At 43.1% G+C, this 27,972-nt stretch overlaps 1 protein-coding gene across 4 annotated transcripts in view; it reads left to right on the top strand.

Moving 5' to 3' along the window:
• The first annotated feature begins 5,438 nt into the window (after positions 1–5,438).
• Positions 5,439–27,972, top strand: part of LOC100387343 (uncharacterized) — a 40,165-nt gene continuing 17,631 nt past the window's right edge. The window contains exons 1-2 of one of the 4 annotated variants that reach the window (XM_035285599.3): positions 20,028–20,250; positions 26,677–26,835. Coding sequence is in view for 1 of the 4 variants with exons in the window: in XM_035285597.3 (XP_035141488.1) it covers positions 5,568–5,570 (3 nt within the window). In the remaining 3 variants the exon portion in view is untranslated. Of the gene's footprint in view, positions 5,571–20,027; positions 20,251–25,145; positions 25,329–26,676; positions 26,836–27,972 lie in introns of those variants that run through there. The other 3 variants (XM_035285601.3, XM_035285597.3, XM_035285598.3) reach the window with 3 other exon arrangements.

The raw sequence follows: 27,972 nt of genomic DNA, 5'->3' as shown, positions 1-27,972 counted from the left end.
GTGAGCCACCATGCCCGGCCTCAACTTTTTTGTTTTTGAGACAAAGTCTCGCTGTGTAGCTCAGGCTAGAGTGCAGTGGCGTGATCTCATCTCAGTGCAAACTCTGCCTCCCAGGTTCAAGTGAATCTTCTGCCTCAGCCTCCTGGGTGGCTGGGATTACAGGCATGTAGCACCTGCCTAATTTGTAGTATTTTTAGTAGAGACAGGGTTTCACCATGTTGACCAGGATGGTCTTGAACTCCTGACCTCAAGCAATCTACCCACCTCAGCCTCCAAAATGCTATGATTACAGGCATGAGCCACTGTGCATGGCCAGTTTCAACTCTTAGTATTATCCTCCTGATAGTAAAAAACAGTAGTCTCCTTACTGCACTGTATACTTTCTTTTTTTTTTTTTTTTTTTGAGACGGAGTTTCGATCTTGTTACCCAGGCTGGAGTGCAATGGTGAGATCTCTGCTCACTGCAGCCTCCGCCTCCTGGGTTCAGGCAATTCTCCTGCCTCAGCCTCCTGAGTAGCTAGGATTACAGGCACGCGCCACCATGCCCAGCTAATTTTTTGTATTTTTAGTAGAGACGTGGTTTCACCATGTTGACCAGTGTGGTCTCGATCTCTTGACCTCATGATTCACCCGCCTCGGCCTACCAAAGTGCAGGGATTACAGGCGTGAGCCACCGTGCCCAGTTGCACTGTATACTTTCAAAAGTTGTAAATGTTTGCATGCAGTCATCTCTAGACTGTCAAATAGTCTCTCTTTCACTGGAATGACAGAAACTCAAAGACATATGTGACTATGAAGACACCATAACTTATGAGTGACATGATAAGAACAAAAACCTTAAATAATAGAAACTGAGAGTGGTACTAGCCCTGAGTTTTGGTCAAACTCTGACCTATATAAGAACTTTACCAAAAAGGGAGAGTTTTAAAAATAAAGTTGGCTGGGTGTGGTGGCTCATGCATGTAATCCCAATACTTTGAGAAGCCAAGGAGAGCAGATCACAAGGTCAGGAGATTGAGACCATCCTGGCCCACAGGTTGAAACTCTGTCTCTACTAAAACTACAAAAATTAGCTGGATGTGGTGGTGCGTACCTGTAATCCCAGCTACTCAAGAGGCTGAGGCACAAGAATTGCTTGATTCCAGGAGGAGGCGGTTGCAGTGAGTACAGATCCTACCACTGCACTGCAGCCTGTCGACAGAGCAAGACTCTCTTTTTTTTTTTTTTGAGACAGAGTTTCGCTGCTGTTATCCAGGCTGGAGTACAATGGCGCAATCTCGGCTCACCGCAACCTCCGCCTCCTGGGTTCAGGCAATTCTCCTGCCTCAGCCTCCTGAGTAGCTGGGATTACAGGCGTGCGCCACCATGCCCAGTCAATTTCTTGTATTTATTTTAGTAGAGACGGGGTTTCACCTTGTTGACCAGGATGGTCTCGATCTCTTGACCTCGTGATCCACCCGCCTCGGCCTCCCAAAGTCCTGGGATTACAGGCTTGAGCCACCGCGCCCGGCCCACGACTCTATCTCAAAAACAAAACAAAACAAAGTTATTGGAGGCCCATCTTTCTTTTTTTTTTTTTTTTTTTTTTGAGGCGGAGTTTCGCTCTTGTTACCCAAGCTGGAGTGCAATGGCGCCATCTTGGCTCACCACAACCTTCACCTCCTGGGTTCAGGCAATTCTCCTGCCTCAGCCTCCTGAGTAGCTGGGACTACAGGCATGCACCACCATGCCCAGCTAATTTTTTGTATTTTTAGTAGAGACGGGGTTTCACCATGTTGACCAGGATGGTCTCGATCTCTTGACCTCGTGATCCACCCGCCTCGGCCTCCCAAAGTGCTGGGATTGCAGGCGTGAGCCACCGCGCCCGCCATCATTCTAAACTGAGCTTGTGCAGTAGTTCCAAACAGACTAAACCAAATCAAATCAAAATGAATCACTTGTGCTAAATGTGACATAATTAAACTGAAAATTTAAGAAAATAGGTCAATCCTAAAACAAGGTTTTATATTTTTCTTCTGAAAACAGCATATTCCAACACAAGGAATAACCCTTTAAAAAATAAATAGTTGGCCGGGCGCGGTGGCTCAAGCCTGTAATCCCAGCACTTTGGGAGGCCAAGGCGGGTGGATCACGAGGTCAACAGATCGAGACCATCCTGGTCAACATGGTGAAACCCCGTCTCTACTAAGAATACAAAAAATTAGCTGGGCATGGTGGCACGTGCCTGTAATCCCAGCTACTCAGGAGGCTGAGGCAGGAGAATTGCCTGAACCCAGGAGGCGGAGGTTGCGGTGAGCCGAGATCGCACCATTGCACTCCAGCCTGGGTAACAAGAGCGAAACTCCATCTCAAAAAAACAAAAACAAAAACAAATTATTGTATGTCTGCTCAAAATGCTCCTGCAATTTTTTTTGAGACAGTGTCTCACTCTTTTATCCTGGCTGGAGTGTGGTGGTATAATCAATTACTGCTCATTGTAGCCTTAATTGTCTTGGCTCACACAATCCTCCTGCTTCAGCTACCTGAGTAACTTGTAATACCTGGCTAATTTTTAAAAACTGTTTTCATAGACACAGGATCTTACTGTGTTGCCCAGGCTGCACTTGAACTCCTGACCTCAAGTGATTCTTTCAACTCAGCCTCTCAAAGTCCTAGAATTACAGGTGTGAGATACTGGGTGCTTCTGCAATTTCTTGACAGGATTCCTCCCAATAATAAACAGTACTTCTTCCTAATAATAAACAGATTCTGGGCCGGGCGCGGTGGCTCACACCTATAATTCCAGCACTTTGGGAGGCCGAGGTGGGTGGATCACGAGGTCAACAGATCGAGACCATCCTGGTCAACAAGGTGAAACCCCATCTCTACTAAAAATATAAAAATTAGCTGGGCATGGTGGTGCGCGCCTGTAGTCCCAGCTACTCGGGAGGCTGAGGCAGGAGAATTGCTTGAACCCAGAAGGTGGAGGTTGCGGTGAGCCAAGATCTTGCCATTGCACTCCAGTCTGGATAACAAGAGGGAAACTCCCCTTCAGAAAAAAAGCAAACAAAGCAAAACAGATTCTTCCCAATAATAAACATGGGCGCGTGCGCAGACACATACACACACACACACACACACACACACACACACACACACACACAGAGATTTGGCTTCTATTGTGAAAGTATCATTCTCCAGTATTTCATGGGTCTGCAAAAGCCAATAGTTTGATCTTTGGAGGAGCACAAATGAACAAACTCAGTTTATCCTGAGTTTCAGCCCAGCCACTTAGTAGCTGTGGGTCTTTGGACATTTTCCTTGATGTAAAAGAGTTGTATAAACCACATATGCAATAAAGGGAAAATAACATCCATGGCAAAAATTGTAGCAATATTTCTTTTTTTTATTTAGACAGAGTCTCATTCTGTCACCCAGGCTGGAATGCAGTGGCTTCATCATGGCTCACTGCAACTCTGCCTCCTGGGCTGGAAAAATTCTCCTGCGTCAGCCTTCCAAGTAGCTGGGATTACATAGGTGCACAACCATGATAGGCTAATATTTGTATTTTTAGTAGAGATGGGATTTTGCCATGCAGGCTGGTCTTGAACTCCTGACCTCAGATGATCCACCCACCTCAGCTTCCCAAAGGGCTGGGATTACAGGTGTGAGCCACTGTGCCCGGCCATAGCAATTTTTCATCTCTCCTTTATTCATGCCCATTGCCAGGTGCTTTTTTTTTTGAGACGGAGTTTCACTGTTGTTACCCAGGCTGGAGTGCAATGGCACGATCTCGGCTCACCGCAACCTCTGCCTTCTGGGTTCAAGCAATTCTCCTGCCTCAGCCTCCCGAGTAGCTGGGACTACAGGTGCGCACCACCATGCCCAGCTAATTTTTGTATTTTTAGTAGAGACGGGGTTTCACCTTGTTGACCAGGATGGTCTCGATTTATTGACCTTGTTATCCACCCGCCTTGGCCTCCCAAAGTGCTGGGATTATAGGCGTGAGCCACCGCACCCGGCCGCCAGGTGCTTTTACGGCTGTTGCCATTGCTTTTACGGCTGTTTTACAAAATCTAAATCTGGCTGACTTTTACTTGCTCAGTGAAGTAGAAACTTGTGAATTGACAGTGTGCTAGTTTGGGAAAGGGCTCAAATGGTCTTGAATATTTATTATTTCTTTTCTTTTAATTAATTAATTTATTTGAGACGGAATCTTGCTCTGTTGTCCAGGCTGGAGTGAAGTGGTGCAATCTCAGCTCACTGCAACCACCGCCTCCCGGGTTCAAGCGATTCTCCTGCCTCAGCCTCCTGAGTAGCCGAGATTACAGGCGGGTACCACCACGCCTGGGTAATTTTAGAGATTGGGTTTCACCGTGTTAGCCAGTATGGTCTTGACTGCGCCTCGTCCGTCTTTTTTTTTTTTAAAGTTTGGCAACGGCCAGTGCTGTGACTCCCCAACACTTTGGAAGGCAGAGGCAGGCAGATCACCTGAGGTCAGGAGTTCGAGACCAGTGGGACAACATGGTGAAACCCTGTCTTTAATAAAACACAAAAATTAGCCGGGCATGATGGCGGGTGACTGGAATCTCAACTACTCGGGAGGCTGAAGCAGGAGAATCACTTGAGCCTGGAAGGCAAAGGATGCAGTGGGCCGAGACCATTCCACTGCACTCCAGCTTGGGCAAAATGTGAGACTTCATATCAAGAAAAAAAAAAGGCTATCAGAAAATTTAAAATACAGGGCCGGGCACGGTGGCTCACGCCTGTAATCCCAGAACTTTGGGAGGCCGAGGCGGGTGGATCACGAGGTCAAGAGATCGAGACCATCCTGGTCAACATGGTGAAACCCCGTCTCTACTTAAAATACAAAAAATTAGCTGGGCATGGTGGCGCGTGCCTGTAATCCCAGCTACTCAGGAGGCTGAGGCAGGAGAATTGCCTGAACCCAGGAGGCGGAGGTTGCGGTGAACCGAGACGCGCCATTGCACTCCAGCCTGGGTAACAAGATCGAAACTCCGTCTCAAAAAAATAAAATAAAATAAAATAAAAGTCACATGTGGCTCATATTTTATTTCAGAGGACTGCCTTTTTGTAAAAAAGAATCTTAGGCGGCTTCCTTAAAGAATTGAAGCCAGGAAGATCATAAAAGCCAAAATTTAAAAATAATTATTATATTATTTTTCTTTGTGAATAGCCATACAGTATATCATTTATAAATGTATATGACCTTATACACAAAGTCAATGGCAAATATCTTCTGGGGTGGACCTGGCTTAGTTTAGGGAGGAAGCCCTGCCTGTAAAGGCTGCAGCCTAGGCTGTTACTCTTTATTCAGCCCAGCGTCTAATCACATCTTCTGTCACTCAGGGCCTAAAGGGGCGGGGACCTTAAACGTCATCCAATCCGGATGCTTGGTTAAGAGCCCTCCAATCAGGACAGCAGCTGCGGCAGACAGGGCGGCATCCCGGATTTGGCGGGGCCTTTGTCTCTTACTGCAGCCCGAGCTGCAGGTCTCTGTGGCCTGGTAACCTGCAGGTAATGGGATATTCACAGCTAAGACGCAAGGACACCCTGAAAGCCTAGAAATGGTGAGAATGTGGGGTGCAACATCTCAAGAGAGGGAAGGGACGGATTGGAACTGGTAGGATGCTATGGCGGGACTCAGGCCTCCCCGCAGTCAGCTCCACAATCTGCGCCTGGCGTTTTCCTGGAGCAGCTCGCCCTAAGTCCCCTTCAGCCAGAAGATGGCGGCTGCGCTTACAGCCGGGCCCAGGGCGTTCTGTCTCTTCTCTGAGCAGTGACTGTGCCCTGGCCTGAAGCCCTCACTGGGCAGTTTTGCATTCGCAGTGCCACGTCTCTCCCAGATTGTGTAGGGATCATGGGAGAGTCCTCAGGGGAGAATGTTGATTCCAGGTGTGGGTTCATGAATGGGAAGAGCGTTGGTTCGTAAGTTTCCTAGATCCTCTTTTTTCCTTTTAAAAATTTGTGGGAGTCACTGTAAAAATATTAAAGAATTTAGGCCGGGCCCGGTGGCTCATGCCTGTGATTCCCAACACTTTGGGAAGCAGAGGCAGGTGGATCACGAGGTCAAGACATCGAGACCATCCTGGTCAACATGGTGAAACCCCGTCTCTACTAAAAATACAAAAAATTAGCCGGGCATGGTGGTGTGTGCCTGTAATCCCAGCTATTCAGGAGGCCGAGGCAGGAGAATTGCCTGAACCCAGGAGGCGGAGGTTGCAGTGAGCCGAGATCGCGCCATTGTGTGATATAGCTGGCCTAGAATTAGAACCTGTATAATGCCATTTTTTTAAAAGAACAGTGCTGTTTCCATTCTCACAATGACTGCTAACCTTGGCTTTTGTAAATTGCTAGATCATTTGCAGGATGCAAAGAGAGGTAAAGCTGCATACCTCCTTTTATCTATCAGAATTGCTGGCCTTTGTTTCCCAGAGTAGGCACCCCAAGATCATTCCATCCTGGCGCCAAGCAACTGAAAATCTATGGATCCCACCCCTACCCAGACGATGTGTAAACGAATGCTAATCTTAGCATCTGTGAACTCCTTAAATGACAATCAGAATAGTCCTCTGGCCCTCGAAATGTCCAGAACCCCCTCACCCTCATCTCCGCCCAGAAGCTGATTTGAATCCACTGGCCCTCGGAATGTCTGAAGCCCCTCACCCCATCCTCTCCCCTCACCCCCGAGGCGATTTTACGGGTATAAAAGGTCTTGTCACCCTCTTTTACGGGGCCACGGGTTGGAGAGACGTGAGTCCTCCGTGGTCGCCGGCAATAAACCCTGCAATTTGGCATACTTTTGTTCTGGTGTTGACTTTCTGTGCTAAGTTCAATGCAACAATTGCACTCCAGCCTGGGTAACAAGAGCGAAACTCCGTCTCAAAAAAAAAAAAAAAGAATTTAATCAAAGAGTTGTTCAAAAATTATAGAGCTCCCCTATGACTTGTAGTTTATGGTCCATTAGTGGGGCTTGGAAAAAAGACTTTTATAAGGTGCATGATGAAAAAAACCCAAATACAACCGGGCGCGGTGGCTCACGCCTATAATCCCAGCACTTTGGGAGGCCGAGGCGGGTGAATCACGAGGTCAAGACATCGAGACCATCCTGGTCAACATGGTGAAACCCCGTCTCTACTAAAAATACAAAAAATTAGCCGGGCATGGTGGTGTGTGCCTGTAATCCCAGCTACTCAGGAGGCTGAGGCAGGAGAATTGCCTGAACCCAGGAGGCGGAGGTTGCGGTGAGCCGAGATCGCGCCATTGCACTCCAGCCTGGGTGACAAGAGAGAAACTCCGTCTCAAAAAAAAAAAAGAACCCAAATTCAGTAGCTAGGTACGGTTGCATGGTTTCGTACATTCCACCTTGAGCTTACAAATTTCCTGGTTACGTAATTAGATCTTCATTGACTGTTTATAGTTGGTTAAGCCTGAATTTTGTTTCCTCTAATGTAGTCATTTTTAAAAAAATGAATGCATTTGAGTTAGATTTTTAAAAACAGGCGTCTAGACATTAGAATTCCAGCTCAGTCTAATTCCATGTCCCTTAATTATTTTCTTTTTCTTTTTTTGGGGGGGGGCAGAGTTTTGCCCTTTTGCCTAGGCTGGAGTGAAGTGGTGTGATCTTGGCACACTGCAACCTTCACCTTCCGGTTTCAAGCCATTCTTCTGCCTCAGCCTCACAAATAGCTAGGATTATAGGCACCCACCGCCAAGCATGGCTTATTTTTGTACTTTCAGTAGAGATGGGGTTTCACCATGTTGGCCAGGCTGGTCTTGAACTCCTGACCTCGTGATCCGCCCACCTCGGCCTCCCAACGTTCCTGGGATTGCAGGCATGAGCCCCTGGTCACTTAACTATTTTGACATTCCACAGAAGGCTGATTATGTCCTGCATATATATTCTTTTCCTTTTTTTTTTTTTTTTTTGAGACAGAATTTCATACTGTTGTCCAGGCTGCAGTGCAGTGGTGCCATCTCGACTCACTGCAACCTTGGTCTCCCGGGTTCAAGCAATTCTCCTGCCTCAGCCTCCGGAGCAGCTGGGATTACAGGCACCCACCACCACGCCTGGCTAATTTTTGTATTTTTAGTAGAGGAGGTTTTACCATGTTGGTCTCGATCTCCTGACCTCAGGTGATCTTCCTGAATCAGCCTCCCAAAGCGCTGGGATTATAGGCTCGAGGCACCGGGTCTGGCTATATCTAGCATTTTTTATGTGTTTTTTTACGCAGGGTCCCAAATGTACTTCCCAATCCTCCTTTTCTGCAGCCTAACGCTGGCTTAAAGTAAAATACTAAATTTCCAGCTCCTTTTGACAATTCCAAATGCCAAATTTTTCTTCCCGATTCAGATGATTAACTATTTGTTTTTTAGTGTTTCTTTTTTTTGTTTGTTTTGTTTTGTTTTTTGTTTTTTGGAGACGGAGTTTTGCTCTAGTTACCCAGGTTGGAGTGCAATGGCGCGATCTCGGCTCACCGCAACCTCCGCCTCCTGGGTTCAGGCAATTCTCCTGCCTCAGCCTCCTGAGTAGCTGGGATTACAGGCACGTGCCACCATGCCCAGCTAATTTTTTGTATTTTTAGTAGAGACGGGGTTTCACCATGTTGACCAGGATGGTCTCGATCTCTTGACCTCGTGATCCACCCGCCTCGGCCTCCCAAAGTGCTGGGATTACAGGCTTGAGCCACCGCGTCCGGCCCTTTTTTTTTTTTTTTTTTTGAGACAAAGTCTTCCTCTGTTGCCCAGGCTGGAGTGCTGTGAATCACTGCAACCTTCACCTCCTGGGCTCAAGCGATTTTCCTGCCTCAGCCTCCCAAGTAGCTGGGATTGCAAGCATACATCAACATTCCCAGCTAATTTTGGGGTTTTGCCATTTTGGCCAGGCTAGTTTTGAACTCCTGATCTCAAGTAATCTGCCTGCCTTGGCCTCCCAAAGTGCTGGGATTACATGTATGAGCCACTGTTCCCCGCCCGCCCCCTCCTCCCACCTCCAACTGCCTGGTGTACATTCTTTTTTTTTTTTGCAAAACTTGAGCAAGATTGGTACCAGTACATTCTTGATACCATATCTTAATTAATCATTTTTTTGGCAATGCATTGGGTGGCACATTTAAAAGGACTTGTTTTCTATTTTTAAGTATTTCTCTTTAGAAGAAAGCAAGGAATAATCCCCTTATAAGGTATTGTAAAATTTTTCTGTATGTCTTTATTTTCTCTAGGCACTCAGATCTTATGAGAACATTTTGGGGTCAATTTTTTTTTTGAAACTTTATGGGGTTATGTGTCCTCAACCACTAGCTTTTTCTGGTCCTGGGTTTTAGTACTCTCTGTGAATAATCTAAGATACCCACTATGTCTATGTCTGCTACACTGTGTAATTAATATGAGCTCCTGGGTCATTTTCTCCCATAGGATCACCTGAGGTATGCAGTATAGCCTCTCCAGGGAGGAGGTGGATGCCCTAGGGCTGAGTGGCATCTCCTGGCATACTCTTCCTTTGAAAAGCTAACATTTAGACATTAAGATTGTCTTCACCTAAGCCAGCTTCCAGTTCTTGGTGACACATTGCTGGTTAGCCAATCAGATGATGGTATTGAGAGGAAAACAGAAATAATTTCTGCCACCTGGATTCTCTAAGATTTGTTAAAAAAAAAAAAAAAAATTCCCAAAGACAAAAAAAAAAAAAAAAAACAAAAAAAACAACCTGCCCCAGTGAGAAAGTGCAAGAATTTGTAAAGTAAATTGTACTTGAGGCGATCACTGGGGCATAGTGCAGTGTCTCCTGAGAGGGGGTCATTGAGCATTTAACTGAGCAGTACAGGATGGGAGACTCTCTCAAGTGATTGGATGACCTGACTTCTTGACACATGAGTGACACACATCTTTTTTCTTTTCTTTTCTTTCTTTTTTTTTTGAGAAGGAGTTTCTCTCTTGTCACCCAGGCTGGAGTGCAATGGTGGGATCTCGACTCACTGCTACCTCCGCCTCCCAGGTTCAAGCAATTCTTTTTTCTTAGCCTTCTCAGTAACTGGAATTACAGGTGTCCGCCACCACACCTGGCTAATTTTTGTATTTTTTAGTAGAGACAGGGTTTCACCATGTTCGCCAGGATAATCCTGAACTTCTGACCTCTGGTAATCCACCCACCTCAGCCTCCCAGAGTGCTGGGATGGACAGGCGTGAGCACAGCACCTGGCCTCACATCTGTTTTCTAATCAGCCCTTGACACTCCTTGGGTTTGTCACCTTGAAAAGATTTGTTCATTTATACTGACTTCAGTTTCTTTTCCTTTTCTTTTCTTTCTTTTTTTTTTTTGAGACAGAGTCTCGCTCTGTAGCCAGGCGCCAGGCTGGAGTGCAGTGGCGTGAGCTCGGCTCACTGCAACCTCCGCCTCCTGGGTTCAAGCAATGCTCCTGCCTCAGCCTCCCAAGTAGCTGGGACTACAGGCGCACGCCACCACACCCAGCTAATTTTTGTATTTTTTTTTAGTAGAGACGGGGTTTCACCATGTTGGCCAGGATAGTCTCAATCTCTTGACCTCATGATCCGCCCTCCTCGGCCTCCCAAAGTGCTGGGATTACAGGCGTGAGCCACTGCGCCTGGCCTGACTTCAGTTTTTTAACTGAAAATTGCATTTTATTAGTAGAGCTTGAAAGTTTACGAAAAAAGTTTACAAAGGGCATAAAAGAGGTGGGTTTTAAAAAAATCCTAATAATATATTTCATTTGTTAAAAATTCTAAGCGAGACACGGTGACTCATGCCTGTAATTCCAGAACTTTGGCCGGGGGAGGCGGGTGGATCACCTAAGGTTGGGAGATGGAGACCACCCTGACCAACATGGAGAAACCCTGTCGCTACTAAAAGAAATACAAAATTGGCCGAGCACGGTGGTACATGCCTGTAATCTTAGCTACTTCGGAGGCTGAGGCGGGAGAATCAACACGGAAGGCTGAGGTTCTGGTGAGCTGAGATCACCCCATTGCACTCCAGCCTGGGAAACGAGCAAAAACAACATCTCAAAAAAAAAAAAAAAAAAAAGAATTCTCATTTACTCCCCCTCCCCCCGTACCCCAATGAATCTTGCTTTGTCTCCCAGGCTGGAGTGCAGTGGTGCAATCTTGGCTCACTGCAACTTCTGCCTCCCAGGTTCAGGCAATTCTTCAGTCGTAGCTGAATTATAGACGTGTGCCTTCACGCCTGGCTAATTTTTGTATTTTTAGTAGAGATGGGGTTTCACCATGTTGGTCAGGCTTCTCTGGAACTCCTGGCCTCATGATCCACCTACTTCGGCCTCCCAAAGTGCTGGGATTACAGGCATGAGCCGTCACGCCCGGCTTCTCAGGTGTGTTTTGGTTTTGTTTTTGTTTTTTTTTGAGATGGAGTTTTGCTGTTGTTACCCAGACTTGAGTGCAATGGCACGATCTCGGCTCACCGCAACCTCCGCCTTCTGGGTTAAAGCAATTCTCCTGCCTCAGCCTCCCGAGTAGCTGGGACTACAGGCGCGCACCACCATTCCCAGCTAATTTTTGTATTTTTAGTAGAGACGGGGTTTCACCTTGTTGACCAGGATGGTCTCGATCTCTTGACCTCATGATCCACCGCCTTGGCCTCCCAAAGTGCTGGGATTATAGGCGTGAACCACCGCGCCCGGCCTCAGGTGTGTTTTATATGGCTGGATAATTTGAAACAGTTCTAAGGCTTATATTTAGAATGCTATTAAGGAAAAGAATAGAGAAAATCTCTTATTTTTGTTGTAAAAATAAATATATTTCCACAAGGAAATGTGGTAGATAATTGGTGAGTTGCATCGATTCATGAAAAGATCAATTTCTCTTTTTGCAAGGTAAATTTCTGACATTGAATATTTTTGTTCTGTAGCCTATGATCTTGATTTCTGATTTTTTTTTTTTTTTTTTTTTTTTTTTTTGAGACAGAGTTTCGCCCTTGTTACCCAGGCTGGAGTGCAATGGTGCGATCTCGGCTCACCGCAACCTCTGCCTCCTGGATTCAGGCAATTCTCCTGCCTCAGCCTCCTGAGTAGCTGGGATTACAGGCACGCGCCACCATGCCCAGCTAATTTTTGTATTTTTAGTAGAGACAGGGTTTCACCATGTTGACCAGGATGGTCTTGATCTCTTGACCTCGTGATCCACCAGCCTCGGCCTCCCGAAGTACTGGGATTACAGGCTTGAGCCACTGCGCCCGGCCTTGATTTCTGATTTTAATACAAAATATGACAAGATGAAACTTGGTACCTCTTTGGAGTGTTCCCATATGACTAATTATTTACTATATGATTTTTTCTTTTTTTTTTAGATGGAGTTTCGCTCTTGTTACCCAGGCTGGAGTGCAATCGCGCGATCTCGGCTCACCGCAACCTCCGCCTCCTGGGTTCAGGCAATTCTCCTGCCTCAGCCTCCTGAGTAGCTGGAATTACAGGCACACGCCACCATGCCCAGCTAATTTTTTTTTTTTATATTTTTAGTAGAGACTGGGTTTCACCATGTTGACCAGGATGGTTTCTATGTGATCCACCTGGCTCGGCCTCCCAAATGCTGGGATTACAGGCTTGAGCCATTGCACCCGGCTACCATATGATTTTTAATGTAAACGATAAAATAATAAATTCATTGCCTGAAAGGATACTTTGGCTTTTCTTGTTGAGGTATAAAATGTAAGCACCTTAAAATTTTTTTCTCTTATATGAATACTGTTGTGTATCAGTAATTTTGCTGGATGTTTCAAACACTTAGTTTAAAAAACAGTATATAACTCTGACATGAGAATTGAAGCTTGAGCCGCATGACTCCAAGCTAAGACTAATATTAAGTCCACAAAAGGAGGTTGTTAAAGACTTAGTTCTTCCTCGGGAGCCTCCCCTGCAGATTTTCCAGCCTGCTCACCTGGCCATGGAAGAAACCTCTATACTGAGAGAAGCTACAGAGCCCTGGAAAGCTGAGGACCGACAGGCAGATGCAGTTAAGGTTAAGATGAAACAGGATTGAAAGGATATCACTAAAGATGAAGTTGTTCTTGCTTTGAGGCAGTTTCTAGACTTTTAAAAACAAAACAATGTCATATTTACATAAAAAAAGTTTAAATTCTAAAGGAGTATTGGAACAGGAGGAAGTACAACTATAAAATCTTTTAAGGATTGCAAAGGATAAGCAGACAAGGACTTTCTTTCACAGGAAGGAGCAAATAAGATTAGAAAGGTGGGAGGAGAAAGGCAAAAAAATCAGATTCTAGATCAGAGAATGTTTTACCCTGAAGTCAACATGTTCTTAGAAGGGACATAAAATGGGGTCTATGTTGGCTCAGACTGAGGATAGCTCAAAGTTCAGGAGCTGTGGGAAGAAGATAAACTTAAGTGAAGTTTGATTAACAAGTATTCTGTTTTGACCACTGAAGACAAACTTAGCCAATTTTTTTAATGAGGAAAAGAAAAAAAGATTTGCAGAATTTATGTCTGGCTATATGATAGGTCAGCACACAAAGGATAGAGAATTTTTATTAATCACAGCTATTTACAATTATCTAGCACTTTGGGAGGCTGAGGCAGGCAGATCCCTTGAGGTCAGGAGTTCAACATCAGTCTAGCCAACATGATGAAACCCTGTCTCTACTAAAAATACAAACATTAGCTGAGTGTGGTGGTGTGTGGCTGTAATCTCAGCTACCTGGGAGACTGAAGCAGGAGAATTACTTAAAGCCTGCATGCAGAGAGATTGCAGTGAGCCGAGATGGCGCCACTGCACTCTAATCTGACACTGTCTCAAAAAAAAAAGAAAGAAAAGAAAAAAAGAAATATAGGTAGGTCCATGGAGTTTGTGACTGGCATCTGTAGTAAGGACAAAATTGTGGGACTAAGCCCTCAATCAGGGTCTGTGCTGATTCTGGTTGGTGTCAGAATTCAGATGTTAGACAGTGATTTGGTGTTGAAGAATTGCTTGATGTTAACAAACTCTACAGATCTCGTGCCAGAAAAAAATATGGGGCCTGGCCTGGAATGAAACTGTGAGTGTGTGGGAAGGAAATACTCTGCTCTTTTCAAAACTTCTGGCGTATCCACACCTCCAGACACTGAACCTGCAGCAGCAACCTGTTTTCTGCACCAGCTTGGGGTTCTGGGCCACGTGTTCATAATCTCATCTGCCTGTATGGACCCAGAAATAAGTAGCACAACCAGTTCTTCTGCCTACCCTGCACTCTTCCCCACCCATTGAGTATATTTCTTTTAACTCTTATTTCAAGGGTACACCACGTGAAGGTTTATTATATAGGTAAAATTGTGTTACGGAAGTTTGGTATAAATTATTTTGTAACTGAGGTACTAAGCATAACACTAAACAGATTTTTTTTTAATCTTCCATTCTGTAGGTTATCTGTTTACTCTGTTGATTGTTTCCTTTGCTGTGAAGATGCTCTTTGATTTAGTTAGGTCTCATCTGTCAATTTTTACTTTTGTTGTAATTTTCTTTTTGAGATGGAGTTTCGCTCTTGTTACCCAGGCTGGAGTGCAATGGCGCGATCTCGGCTCATGGCAACCTCCGCCTCCTGGGCTCAGGCAATTCTTCTGCCTCAGCCTCCTGAGTAGCTGGGATTACAGGCACACGCCACCATGCCCAGCTAATTTTTTGTTATTTTAGTAGAGGCGGGGTTTCACCATGTTGACCAGGATGGTCTCAATCTCTTGACCTCGTGATCCACCCGCCTCGGCCTCCCAAAGGGCTGGGATTACAGGCTTGAGCCACCGCGCTCGGCCTGTTGATAATTTTCTTTTATCTTTTTTTTTTTTTGAGATGGAGTCTTGCTCTGTTTCCTGGGCTGGAGTGCAGTGGCATAATCTCAGCTTTGCCTCCCGAGGTTCAAGCAAGTCTCTTGCCTCAGCTTCCACGGTAGCTGGGACTACAGGTGCCTGACTACAGGCATGTGTCACCACACCCAGCAATTTTTTTTTTTTTTTTTTTTTAAGTGGAGACGGGTTTTCATTATGTTAGCCAGGCTGGTCTTGAACTCCTGACCTCAAGTAATCTACCTGCCTCAGTCTCTTGTTTTTAATATTTTCCTCATAAAATCTCAGTTTCTATGTCTAGAATGTTATTTCCTAGGTTATCTCCCAGGGCTTTTTCTTTTTTTGAGGTGGAGTCTTACTCTGTTGCCCTGGCTGGAGTGCAATGGCGTGATCTCGGCTCACTCCCCAGTTCAAGCGATTCTTCTGCCTCAGCCTGCTGAGTAGGTGGGATTACAGGTGTGTGCCACCATGTCTGGCTAATTTTTGTATTTTTAGTAGAGTTGGAGTTTCACCATGTTGATTAGACTGGTCTGAAACTCCTGACCTCGTGATCTGCCCACCTCAGCCTCCCAAAGTGCTGGGATTACAGGCATGAGCCACTGTGCCTGGCTTTCTTTTTTTATAATTTAAAATTTTACATTTAAGTCTTGAATTCATCTTGAGTTGATTTTTGTATATGGTGTAAGAAAGGGGTGGAGTTTGAATCTTCTGTGTAGTGTTTGCTGGTTATTTGAGCACCGTTTATTAAGCAGGGAATTCTTCCCACATTCCTCTTGTCAGCTTTGTGGAAAATCAGATGGTTGTTGGTGTGTGGCATTATTTCTGGGCTCTGTTCTGTTGCATTGGTCTATGAGTCTGCTTTTGTACTAGTACCATGCTGTATTGGTTTCTACAGCTCTCTAATATACCTTGAAGTTGGATAATGTAATGCCTCCAGCTTTATTGTTTTTGCTTAAGATTACCTTGGCTGTTTGGGCTCTTTTTTGGTTCCCTATGAATTTTAAAATAGTATTTTTTAGTTCTATTAAGAATGTCTTGGTAGTTTGACAGAAATAGCATTATATCTGTAAACATTTTTTAGGCAGTATGGTTTTTTTTTTTTTGAGAATGGGTGTCATTCTGTGGCTCAGGCTGGAGTACAACGGTGCTGCCCTGGTTCACTGCAAACTCTGTCTCCTGGGTTCAAGTGATTTCTCCCATCTAAGCCTCCACAGTACCTGGGACTACAGGTGTGTGCCACCACATCATCTAATTTTTCTATTTTTTTGTAGAAATGGGGTTTCACCCTGTTGATCAGCCCTGTCTCAAACTCCTGACCTCAAGTGATTCAGCCACCTCAGCCTTCCAGGCTATGAAACAGTTTTTTATTTGTGTCATCACTGACTCCTTTAAGCAGTCCTTTGTAGTTTTTGTCATAGAGCTCTTTCACCTCCCTGGTTAGGTATATTTCTAGATATTTTATTCTTTGTGTGGCAATTGTGAATGGGATTATGCTTTTGATTAGGTTTTTGGCTTGGATGATGTTTATGTACAGGGATGCTACTGATTTCTGTACAAAAGAGAGCAAAACTCTGTCTCAAAGAAGCTTTTGTGCAAAGATTATAGGTTTTTCTGGATATAGAATCGTGCCACCTGAAAACAGGGATAATGTGATTTTTTTTTTTTCTTTTTAGATGCCTTTTTTTTTTCCTTTCTCTTGCCTGATACTCTGGCCAAGACTTCCAATTCTATGTTGAATAGAAGTGGTAAGAGAAGACATCCTTGTGTCAGTTTTTTTTTTTTTGAGATGGAGTTTCGCTCTTGTTACCCAGGCTGGAGTGCAATGGAGCCATCTCGGCTCACCGCAACCTCTGCCTCCCGAGTAGCTGGGATTACAGGCACGCGCCACCATGCCCAGCTAATTTTTTGTATTTTTAGTAGAGATGGGGTTTCACCATGTTGACCAGGATGGTCTCGATCTCTTGACCTTGTGATCCACCCGCCTCGGCCTCCCAAAGTGCTGGGATTACAGGCTCGAGCCACCGCGCCAGGCCTTTTTTTTTTTTTTTTTTATAGATGGAGTTTCACCATGTTGGTCAGGCTGCTCTTGAACTCCTGACCTCAGGTGATCCACCTGCCTTGGCCTTCAAAGTGCTTGAATTACAGGTGTGAGCCACCACACCTGGCCATGTGCCAGTTTTTAAGAAGGAATGTTTTAGCCGGGCGCAGTGGCTGATGCCTGTAATCCCAGCACTTTGGGAGGCCGCGGCGGGCGGATCATGAGGTCAAGGGATCGAGACCATCCCGGTCAACAAGGTGAAACCCCTTCTCTACTAAAAACATAAAAATTAGCTGGGCATGGTGGCGCGCGCCTGTAGTCCCAGCTACTCGAGAGGCTGAGGCAGGAGAATTGCCCGGACCCAGGAGGCAGAGGTTGCGGTGAGCTGAGATTGCGCCATTGCACTTCAGCCTGGGTAACAAGAGCAAAACTCGTCTCAAAAAAGAAGGAATGTTTGCAGCTTGTGTTCATTCACTATGATAGCTATGGATTTGTCATAAATAACTCATTATTTTGAAATGTGTACTTTTTTTTTTTAAGACTAGTCAAGTGCAGTTGTGAGAAGAGGGGAAAGAGTAGAACAAGGAGTTCGATCTGTAACTGACTGAACAATCAAGTGATATAACTCACTACCTTCAGCCCAACCTGAAATGTGTACTTTTAAGGGTACACATTTTAGTTTTTTGAGGGTTTTAAATATGAAGGATGCTAAATTTTACTGAAATGTTTTTCTGCAACTATTGAGATAATCTTGTGATACTTGTTTTTAGGTCTGTTTATGCGATGAATCAAATTTATTAATTTGTGTACACTGAGGCTGGGCGCGGTGGCTCACGCCTATAATCCCAGCACTTTGGGAGGCCGAGGCGAGTGGATCACGAGGTCAAGAGATCGAGACCATCCTGGTCAACATGGTGAAACCCCATCTCTACTAAAAAATACAAAAAAAGAAAAAAAAAAAAATTAACTGGGCATAGTGGCACATGCTTGTAATCCCAGCTACTCAGGAGGCTGAGGCAGGAGAATTGCTTGAACCCAGGAGGCGGAGGTTGCGGTGAGCAGAGATTGCGCCATTGCACTCCAGCCTGGGCAACAAGAGCAAAACTCCGTCTCAAAAAAAAAAAAAAAAGCTAACATACTCGGCTGTAAGCATTCTTTTTTTTTTGAGTGAAGGAAGCAAGAAAAAAATGAGTAAAGGAGAGGAAGAAAGAGGAAGAGAAAGAGGGAGAGTGAGTGGAAATATTGCTTTATTCTTAAAAAAAAAAAAAAAAAGGGTATTAATAATGGCCAATCAATGTTTCATTTAAACCTATGAGTATGTGTGATGTGGTATTGACTAGAATGTTTATTTTGTGTATTTGAAGTGGAGAGCTGTATAAATATTTATTAAGTTTACTTGTTCCGGATCTGAGTTCGAGTCCTTCATATTCTTATTAATTTTCTGTCTCATTGTGTCTAAGTCTCTAGGTATCTGGGTGTTAGGATCGTTAGCTCTTGTTGTTGCATTGATCCTTTTACCACTATATCTTTGTTGCTTTAAAATCTATTTTATCCGATATGAGAATTGCAACTCCTGCTTTTTATTTATTTATTTATTTTTGCTCTCCATTTGGTTGGTACATCTTTCTCCATCCCTTTGTTTTGGGTCTTTGTGTATCCTTGCCTGTGAAACAGGTCTGGATGTAACATGCCGTTGGGTTTTGGCTGTGTCTTTTGATTGGGGGATTTAGTCTATTTAAATTTAGGGTTACTGCCCTTTGATGTTAACTGGCTGTTTTATCCATTCGTTGGTGTAAAAGAGCACCAACGAATGCATAAAATTTTTATTTTATCCATTTGCTCTTTACTTTTTGGTATATTTTTAGAAGGGCTGGTTGTTTCTTTCTATGTGTAATGCTTCTTTCAGAAGCTCTTGTAAAGCAGGCCTGGTGGTAATAAAATCTCTGAGTTCTTGCTTGGTCATAAAAGATTTTATTTTTCCTTCAGTTGTGAAGCTTAGTTTGGCTGGATATGAAATTCTGAGCTGAACGTTCTGTTCTTTGAGGATGTTGAATATTGGCTCCCACTCTCTTCTGGCTTGTAGAGTTTCTGCTGAGAGATCTGCTGTAAGTGTGATAGGCTTGCCTTTGTGGGTAACCTGATCTTTCTCTCTGGCTGCCCTTAGTATTTTCTCCTTCGTTTCAACCCTGGTGAATCTAACGATTATGTGCCTTGGGGTTGCTCTTCTTGTGGAATATCTTTGTGGTGTTCTCTGTATTACCTGGGGTTGAATGTTGACCTGCTTTGCTAGTTTAGGAAAATTTTCCTGAATAATATCCTGAAGGGTATTTTCCAGCTTGGATTCATTCTCTCCGTCGCATTCAGGTACACCTATCAAACGTAAATTGGGTCTTTTCACATAGTCCCATATTTCTTGGAGACTTTGCTCATTCCTATTTATCCTTTTTTCTCTAATCTTTTCTTCACGTTTTATTTCATTAAGTTGGACTTTGACCTCTGATATCCCTTCTTCTGCTTGAACAATTCAGTGTTTAAACGTGTGCATACTTCTCGGAGTTCCTGTATTGTATTCTTCAGTTCCATTATTTCACTCATACTCCTCTCTAAGTTGTCTATTCTCAATAGGATTTCATCAAACTTTTTTTCAAAGTTCCTAGTTTCCTAACATTGGGGTACAACATGTTCTTTTAACTCACCGAAGTTTGTTATTATCCATTCCCTGAAGCGATATTCTAGCATTGGGATGCGCTCGTTTTTCATCAAGCCTTGTTCCATTGTTGATGTGGAATTGTGATCATCTTTAGAGGGAGTGGCGTTCTGACTTTGAGTATTCTCAGCTTTTTTACACTGGTTTCTTCCCGTCATTGTAAGTTTATCATCCTGTGGTCTTTGAATTTACCAACTTTCAGATTAGGTCTCTTGAGTGGGCTTCCAGGTTGTTAGTTCCAAGGGCCAGAGCAGCGGTGTTAAAACTTATGGTGCTTTTCTGCCCAGGATTCTCTTGTCTGGCTTCCTTCTTGTGTCCCTAGTGGGCGACTCTGCCTTCCCGGGGCTGCCTTCCCGGCTGGGTCAGAAGGGGAGCCGGTCCCGTTTACTCTGCGCTGAGCGCTGCCGCGCTGAGGTGCCGTCATAGCCGCTGCGCCGGCTCTGGTGTCCTGCTGGGGGCCCTTGTGGGTCCTCCGAACCTGTTTACTCTGCTCCGAGAGCTGCCCCGCCGAGGCGCGGGGGAAACCGCTGCGCCAGCCACGAAAATGGCGACTGCTGGCGACCGGTGTGATTTCCTCCACTGGGGATCTTCTGCTCCGTGAGTGACCAGAATTTGTCTGAAAGTGTGGCGTCCTCTAGTTCTCCGCGCCTTCACTGAGAGCTGCAATCCTGAGATGTTAGTGATCGGACATCTTGGATCGGTCTTCTGTAAGCATTCTTTTAGTGTGCCCAAGACTACTCCTTAGATGCCTGAATCCAGTGTCTACTGAAATTCAGATGTCTGAGAATTTAAGATCATGTCCCACAGACTTGGCTGTTATAAGGAGAAAATATGGCCGGGCACGGTGGCTAACGCCTATAATCTTAGCACTTTGGGAGGCCGAGGCGGGTGGATCATGAGGTCGAGGGCATCCTGGTCAACATGGTGAAACCCTGTCTCTACTAAAAAAACAAAAATTAGCTGGGCATGGTGGCACGCGCCTGTAGTCCCAGCTACTCGGGAGGCTGAGGCAGGAGAATTGCTTGAACCCCGGAGGTGGAGATTGCTTGAGCCGAGATCGCGCCATTGCACTCCAGCCTGGGTAAGAAGAACAAAACTCCATCTCAAATAAAAAAAAAAAAAGGAGAAAATATAAATTAGAAATAAGAAGCCTTTTGTTAACTGAAAATAATGAAGTATATTCTGTTAATCTTTTTTCTTAAAGCATTTAGATTATATGTAGATTTTTTTCTGCTTTTTTGAAATATTTGTAAATCATATTTACAGCTAGATCAATTTTTTTGTTTTTTTTTTTGACTCAGGATTTTGTTAATCAAGAACCACAGAACCATTGCTTTGTTTTTGCTTTGGCAAAGGTGTATTTATTATTCTTAGTATTTTAGTCTTTTAAAGTAAATACTGGTTTGTTTAGATTAAAGATCATTTTAAGATCACACAAAAGTTGAGCACAAAGATATGATTACATTTAGAAATACAGAATGATAAAGATTAAAAGATGCTGAGTAAGGTTCTTTGACAGAAAATTGATAATCCAAAGATATTATCTAATATTTGAAGGCTGAAGTATTTACACTGCAAAATCAAAAACTGTTCAGTGTGTAAACTGAACAGTGGAGTCTGTAGTTATACTTTTGTACTTTGGTTTCTATTTATTACTTTACAACAATTAGCATAGTTATTTGTAGTGTTTGTAGACAATTTGCATTCATATAAATTATGTAGTATTTTCTGCAATAGTAAGAATGTAAGACCACAATATTTACTTTTTCTTTTTTTGAGATGAAGTCTCGCTCTGCACTCCAGGCTGAAGTACAGTGGTGCTATCTCAGCTCACTGCAACCTCTACCTGTTGGGTTCAAGCAATTTCCCTGCCTCAGCCTCCTGAGTATCTGGGATTAAGGGAGCATGGCACCTGGCTAATTTTTGTATTTTTAGTAGATCTGGGGTTTCAGCATGTTGGCCAGGCCGGTATTGGACTCCTAACCTTGTGATCTGCCCATCTCTGCCTTCCAAAATGCTGGGTTTACAGGTATAAGCTACTGCACCTGACCACAATATTTACTTTCAATTAATTTCCTTTGTTTTGAAGCTGAGTCTTGCTCTGTCTCCCAAGCTGGAGTGCACTGGTGCAGTTGCGGCTCACTGCAACCTCTGCCTCCTGAGTTCAAGTGATTCTCCTGCCCCAGTTTCCTGAGTAGCTGAGTTTACAGGCGTGTACCACCACACCCAGCTAGAATTTTTAAAATAGTCATTTTAATATTGTTATTCATACTTTTAAAATATAAAGTGTTTTAACTGAATTATAGTTACAGGCAATTTTAAATAATTTTACATTATGACTAGTACATTACAGTTATCATACTTAAATATTTGTATCTAATATTCAAATAAAATTTACTACAAAATTTTTTTATTTTTATTTTATTTTATTTTTTATTGCATTTTAGGTTTTGGGGTACATGTGTAGAACATGCAAGATAATTGCATAGGTACACACATGGCAGTGTGTTTTGCTGCATTCCTCCCCTTCTCCCACATTTGGCATTTCTCCCCAGGCTATCCCTCCCTAGCTCCTCCTGCCCGCCGCTGTCCCTCCCCTAAACCACCCAATAGACCCTATTGTGTAGTACTCCCTTCCCTGTGTCCATGTGTTCTCATTTTTCCTCACCCGCCTATGAGTGAGAATATGCAGTATTTCATTTTCTGTTCTTCTGTCAGTTTGCTGAGAATGATGTTCTCCAGATTCCTCCATGTCCCTACAAAGGACTGGAACTCATCATTTTTGATTGCTGCATAATATTCCATGGTGTATATGTGCCACATTTTCCCAGTCCAGTCTATCACTGATGGGCATTTGGGTTGGTTCCAGGTCTTTGCTATTGTAAACAGTGCTGCAATGAACATTCGTGTGCATGTGTCCTTATAGTAGACGGATTTATAGTCCTTTGGATATATACCCAGTAATGGGACTGCTTGGTCAAATGGAATTTCTATTTCTTTTTTTTTTTTTTTTTTTTTTTGAGACGGAGTTTTACTTTTGTTACCCAGGCTGGAGTGCAATGGCACAATCTCGGCTCACTGCAACCTCTGCCTCCTGGGTTCAGGCAATTCTCCTGCCTCAGCCTCCTGAGTAGCTGGGATTACAGGCACACGCCACCATGCCCAGCTAATTTTTTGTATTTTTAGTAGAGACGGGGTTTCACCATGTTGACCAGGGTGGTCTCGATCTCTGGACCTCGTGATCCACCTGCCTCGGCCTCCCAAAGTGCTGGGATTACAGGCTTGAGCCACTGTGCCCGGCCATTTTTGTATTTTAAGTAGAGACAGGGTTTCACCATGTTGGCCAGTCTGATTTCAAACTCGTCTCCCTAGGTGATCCACCCTCCTCAGAGTGCTGGGATTACAGGCGTGATCCACTGCACCAGGCCTGTCCCCTTTAATGCTTACTTTTCTCATGTTGAGAATAGCTGTACACTTTAAAAGAGAATTTTTTTTTTAGGGGAATATTTGATCAATATTACATCTAATCTGAGTTTTGTTTTCAAAGATGCTTTAAACTTTTTATTTCCTCTTTATATAATCTTGCTCCAATGGAGAGCTGTTTTTTGCTCAAATTTTTTGGGTCTGTTTCAGAAGCCCTGTTAGGGTCCCATGGTATTTGTGAATGAGGTGGGCTGTCATAGGAAGTACTCTGAGTTATCTCTATTTAGACTGATGCTGGAAATCCAGCAATATTTTTTTTATCTCACCATTATAAGTGGAAACTGAGGCTGAAACACTGCTTCCATTCCCATTATCGTGAAGGTGCAATTTCAACCAGGAAGACTGCAGACTCTCCTCCTGCAGCTCAGGCTTCACTGTCTGAAGTGGGACTCGTGCTGCTCTGTCTGTTGGGATTCATGTAAGATATGAGCTGCCAGCTGCAAGCTTTGTGTTGTGGGCTGTACGTCAATGGCAGATGGTAGCAGTCAATAGAGGATGCTGGCCATCAGGAGAGGGCAAGCAGGGAGGTATAACTGAGTTCTAAAGTTGTAAAGAGCCATTGCTTTAAAATTTAACTAGCCAAGAAGATAACACCCTATTCAACCATTTCTGTAGGAGAGTGAGAGCCTACCTTCAGCAAGCATCTGGCTTCAAGTTGCAGAACTACCTTCTGTTATGAAGATGTGAAAAGTTTATTTTGTCATTGAATGTAACCAATTAGCATATATGGATGGCCTTGCCAATTGCCAGGTGAATTTAGGATGAGCTACGTATGAATGTAGATTGTTCTACTTGTGGACTAACTATGGTGACTGTCTTTCTGTCTTTGCAATCTCTTGAGCAGATTGACTGTCATGCGTGTCACATTCAGGTTAAAATGGGTAATAAAAGAGTTTTCTTTCTGTTTTATTATTTCAGAATGTGGTTGGAGAAAATTTTTCTGTTAATTATATTTTCCACACACTGTCTAGAATTACCAGACATGATATAAACACATAAGATGCCAACCAGGTTTTACTCTAGACGAAGTTTTTCTCTCAGGCTTCCAGTCAACTCAACAGATTTTTACAAACTTCGCAGGGTAGCAGTCAAACATTTTACCTCTTTCAGCGACTCTTATTTTCAGACTGAAACTGATTCAGAGACCATGGGGCCCAGAAACCCAGAGTAACAAGTGAGTGTTGAGAAGACATGTAGACATGAATCTCTACTTTCCCCTTCCTCCTATTGCTTTAGCATGCATGTAACACCTGCTGCACCTCCAAATTCTGAATCTAGGTCTTGAGATTTGGAAAACAAAAAATGTTTTATCTGAGGAATGAAAGTCCTTTTAGTTGTCAAACTCAGAAAGACATTAAGATGAGAATACAATTTTGTGTTTTTCTCATATTTGAACTATTTTTTTTTAGATGGAGTCTTGTGTCATCAAGGCTGGAGCGCAGTGGCATGATCTCTGCTCACTGCAACCTCCGCTTTTTGGATTCAAGTGATTTTCCTGCCTTAAGCTTCCAAGTAGCTGGATTTAGAGGCATGTACTATAACATCTCGCTGATTTTTGTATTTTTAGTAGACACAGGTTTTTACCATGTCGGCCAGGCTGATCTTGAACTCCTGAACTCAGGTGATCCACCTGCCTCTGCCTCCTAAAGTGCTGGAAAATTACAGGCATGAGCCACTGTGCCCAGCCCTGAACTATGTATTTATCTCTTAAAACTGTTAGCTCTTGCCAGCAGTAGCTATGAACTAATGATGCCACACTGACACTATAACCCATACTCTACATTTTTTTTTTTTTGAGGTGGAGTTTTGCTTTTGTTGCCCAGGCTGGAGTGCAATGGCATCATCTTGGCCCACCATAACCTCTGACTTCCAGGTTCAAGCAGTTCTCCTGCCTTAGCCTCCCGAGTAGCTGGGATTACAGGCATATGTCACCCCTGGCTAATTTTGTATTTTTATTTATTTATTTTTTTAACATTTTTTTTAAACTTTTTTTTTTTTTTTTTTTTTACTAAGATGGGGTTTCACCATGATGGCCAGGCTGGTCTTGAACTCCGGACCTCAGGTGATCTACCCACTTCAGCCTCCCAAAGTGCTAGGATTACAGGTGTGAGCCACCAGGCCCGATCCCTATACTCTAAATTTTAACGATGTATAGCCAATCAATAATCAATGTCATTTTTGTAAATTAATGAAAATTTCTGACAGATAACTTTATATCAGCCATCTCTCTGTCCCTCTCTTTGCCTTTCAGATTGACTTGTAACTGCTCCTGATCAAAGTGTAGATGAGAGGCATCTTGAAGGTTTGCTCCCAGGTTATAATCCTCAAGCTTTGCCCAAATAAACTGTCTACTTATATTCATGTTGCCTTAGCTAGACATATTATTTAGGTAGTCATATTATTTAGAATGTGCTAGAGCAGCCTCTATAAGGGGATCTTTCCTTTGATTGTACTCTGCTTGCTGTAACACCCAAGAATAAAGAGCTAGGTTGAATAGAGTCTGCAAATAAGGTCTAGTCTCTTCCTGAAATTTACAAGGTAAGACCAGATTTTGAATTGAGAATATAGGGAAAAACAAGAGACATTTGCTGCATTGTGAGATGTCAACATAGACATCTTAAAGTTCCTCTTTGACAATGACCTGCTACAGTTATGTGAGGGGCACCAGGTGTAAATAGAATCTGATGGCAGAATATGTAAGTGTGAGCAAGAATCTTCTAATTGAGAAATCGAGGTGATAGTGTATCTGGAGAATTGCTTGAATCCAGGAGGCGGAGATTGCAGTGAGCCGAGATTGCATCACTGCACTCCAGCCTGGAAGACAGAACAAGACTTTGTCTAAATATATATGTGTAAATATTAGCCTGAGTCTCTCCTTCCTGGCTTATCATCAGCCCAGGATCACTGGGAATTCTCACAATCAGCTGTGCATGTCTGAGACATTTGAGGATGTCCACAGAAGAATTGTGCCAGGGTAACAAATGTGGTTAATTCTGCTTCTGTCTCAGTGTAAAAGATTGAGTCATCCTGTGTTTGCTTCTCCCCTCACACGAGAAATGACTTTGGTGGGTTCCCAGAAGAGTTTCTCCAGTTTTCTGGTACTTGGGTGAAAAACAACCATTATGTCTGGAGACTCAAACAAATAAACGAATTGCTTTTATTTCATATGAGCATTAGAAAAACAGATGAAGCAGTCATGGTTTTTACCATCCAGGAACTTTTAGTCTAGACTAGCAACTGAATAAACAGTTGAATTAAGCATCATGTGATTGATACAGTAAAGAGATGTGTGCAAAAAATCTTGGGGTTTATTTGGGCCACTGTTTTATATATTTTAGTGATTTCTTTTGTTGTCACCTGAAGGAATATTTATGAATAGAAGATTCGTTATTATATGTGTTTCTTTTACCTGCTAAGAATACATATTTATCTTCTAATAGTTACCCTAGAAAACCTTAAGATATTTATTTAAATTGCATATTAGTATGCATCATGTAATTGACAGGACAGTGGCTAAAAAAATATATACAAACTCTGGGATTTAAGTTTCTCTTAGGCAAGCTTAGGAAAACAGAACTGGAAATACCCCAGTGGCACAGAGAAAAGAGTTCTACATAATAAGGTCCACTCCCTGCCCCATTTCTTTTCAGAGTCACTCTTTTTGGGGGTCTTATTTAGATCTTGCTCCACTCTGGAGTCTTGCCTCACAGAACTGATTGAAAGAGATTTGACTGGTGAATCCTGCTGCCTTTCTAAAGCTGGTGCTCACAACTTTCTGGACACCAAAGGAAATAAATGGGAAAAATAAAGTATGTATTTTAAGGTCTTAATTTTAAAATTTTCTATTACATCAGTGCTTACAGAGTCATTTTATTTAGCAACTTGTTTCCTATTCCTGCAAATTCGGTAGTTTGCTCCACAAGTCACAAAAAAGTAAATATAAACACAATAAAAATTTATTTAAACTGCATTAAACTTTTCTGTATTTCAGTTATCTGTCTACATTTAGCTTTTATTCTATACATTAAAAACAACAGCAACAAAAAAAGAACAGAAACAGAAGATGAAATATATATGCTGGGCTCATGCTGGGAGTTATTAAACACTTAGTAGCATCTCCTAGTGTCTTATGAGGATTAAATTACATAATGTATTATTTCTAGCGCAGTGTTGTGCAACATACTCTTGCGCACATGGTACCTGCTTAGTAAACACTGCATTGGTACCCATGTGTGGTTTTCCAAATGCAGGCTTATTCCGGCACTACTACCTTTTGTTGCTTCTGTAAGCTTTAAAGAGCAAAGAATTTGATACTTTAGGATGGAAATTGGTTGTCTTCATTTGTGCCAGAAGTATTTGTGTTGTGACAAGAGTGCCAAGTGTAAGGGACTCTGTGGTGGGCCTGGTTTCTCTAACTAATGCTATTAATAAGCCTAGGGAAAGCATCATCAGCCTTGGCAGGGGACTTATTTAAAACATACATTCATGTACCCTTTGAAAACCTGCAGAATTACATTACATAGAGAGGGATTAAAATTACCAAATGGATTATAAGCTCATTAAAGCTTGAAAGGCAGTGCTTAGCTAAGTGATTATAAACCCAGGGTTTTATTAGTTTGGTGCAAAAATTATTACAGTTTTTGCCATTCTAAGCAATGTGAATTACTTAGGTGTGAATACTCAAACTACATTGCCAATTCACAGAAATATGTTTGCTCTTGCCCATTCCATTGTTCTTTTTATTGTTGGACACATCCACGTTGTTTTAATTAAGTGCCTCATGTGACTAAGATGAGGCCAGAATCAAGTATGAGGAGTTGAAGATACACTCATGAGAGTTAAGTTTCACCTGTTTACTAAAGGGTGATCATAGGGCCTGTTCTTTTTGGGTTTGGTATGCATAGGGCAGTGTGGCCCATCTTTTCATTACTGTGGCAGAGAACGTT

Source organism: Callithrix jacchus, chromosome 22 (assembly GCF_049354715.1).
Source record: "Callithrix jacchus isolate 240 chromosome 22, calJac240_pri, whole genome shotgun sequence".
Taxonomy (NCBI): Eukaryota; Metazoa; Chordata; class Mammalia; order Primates; family Cebidae; genus Callithrix; species Callithrix jacchus.
Note: the sequence above shows the minus strand (reverse complement) of the source record. Positions and strands in the feature narration are given on the sequence as shown.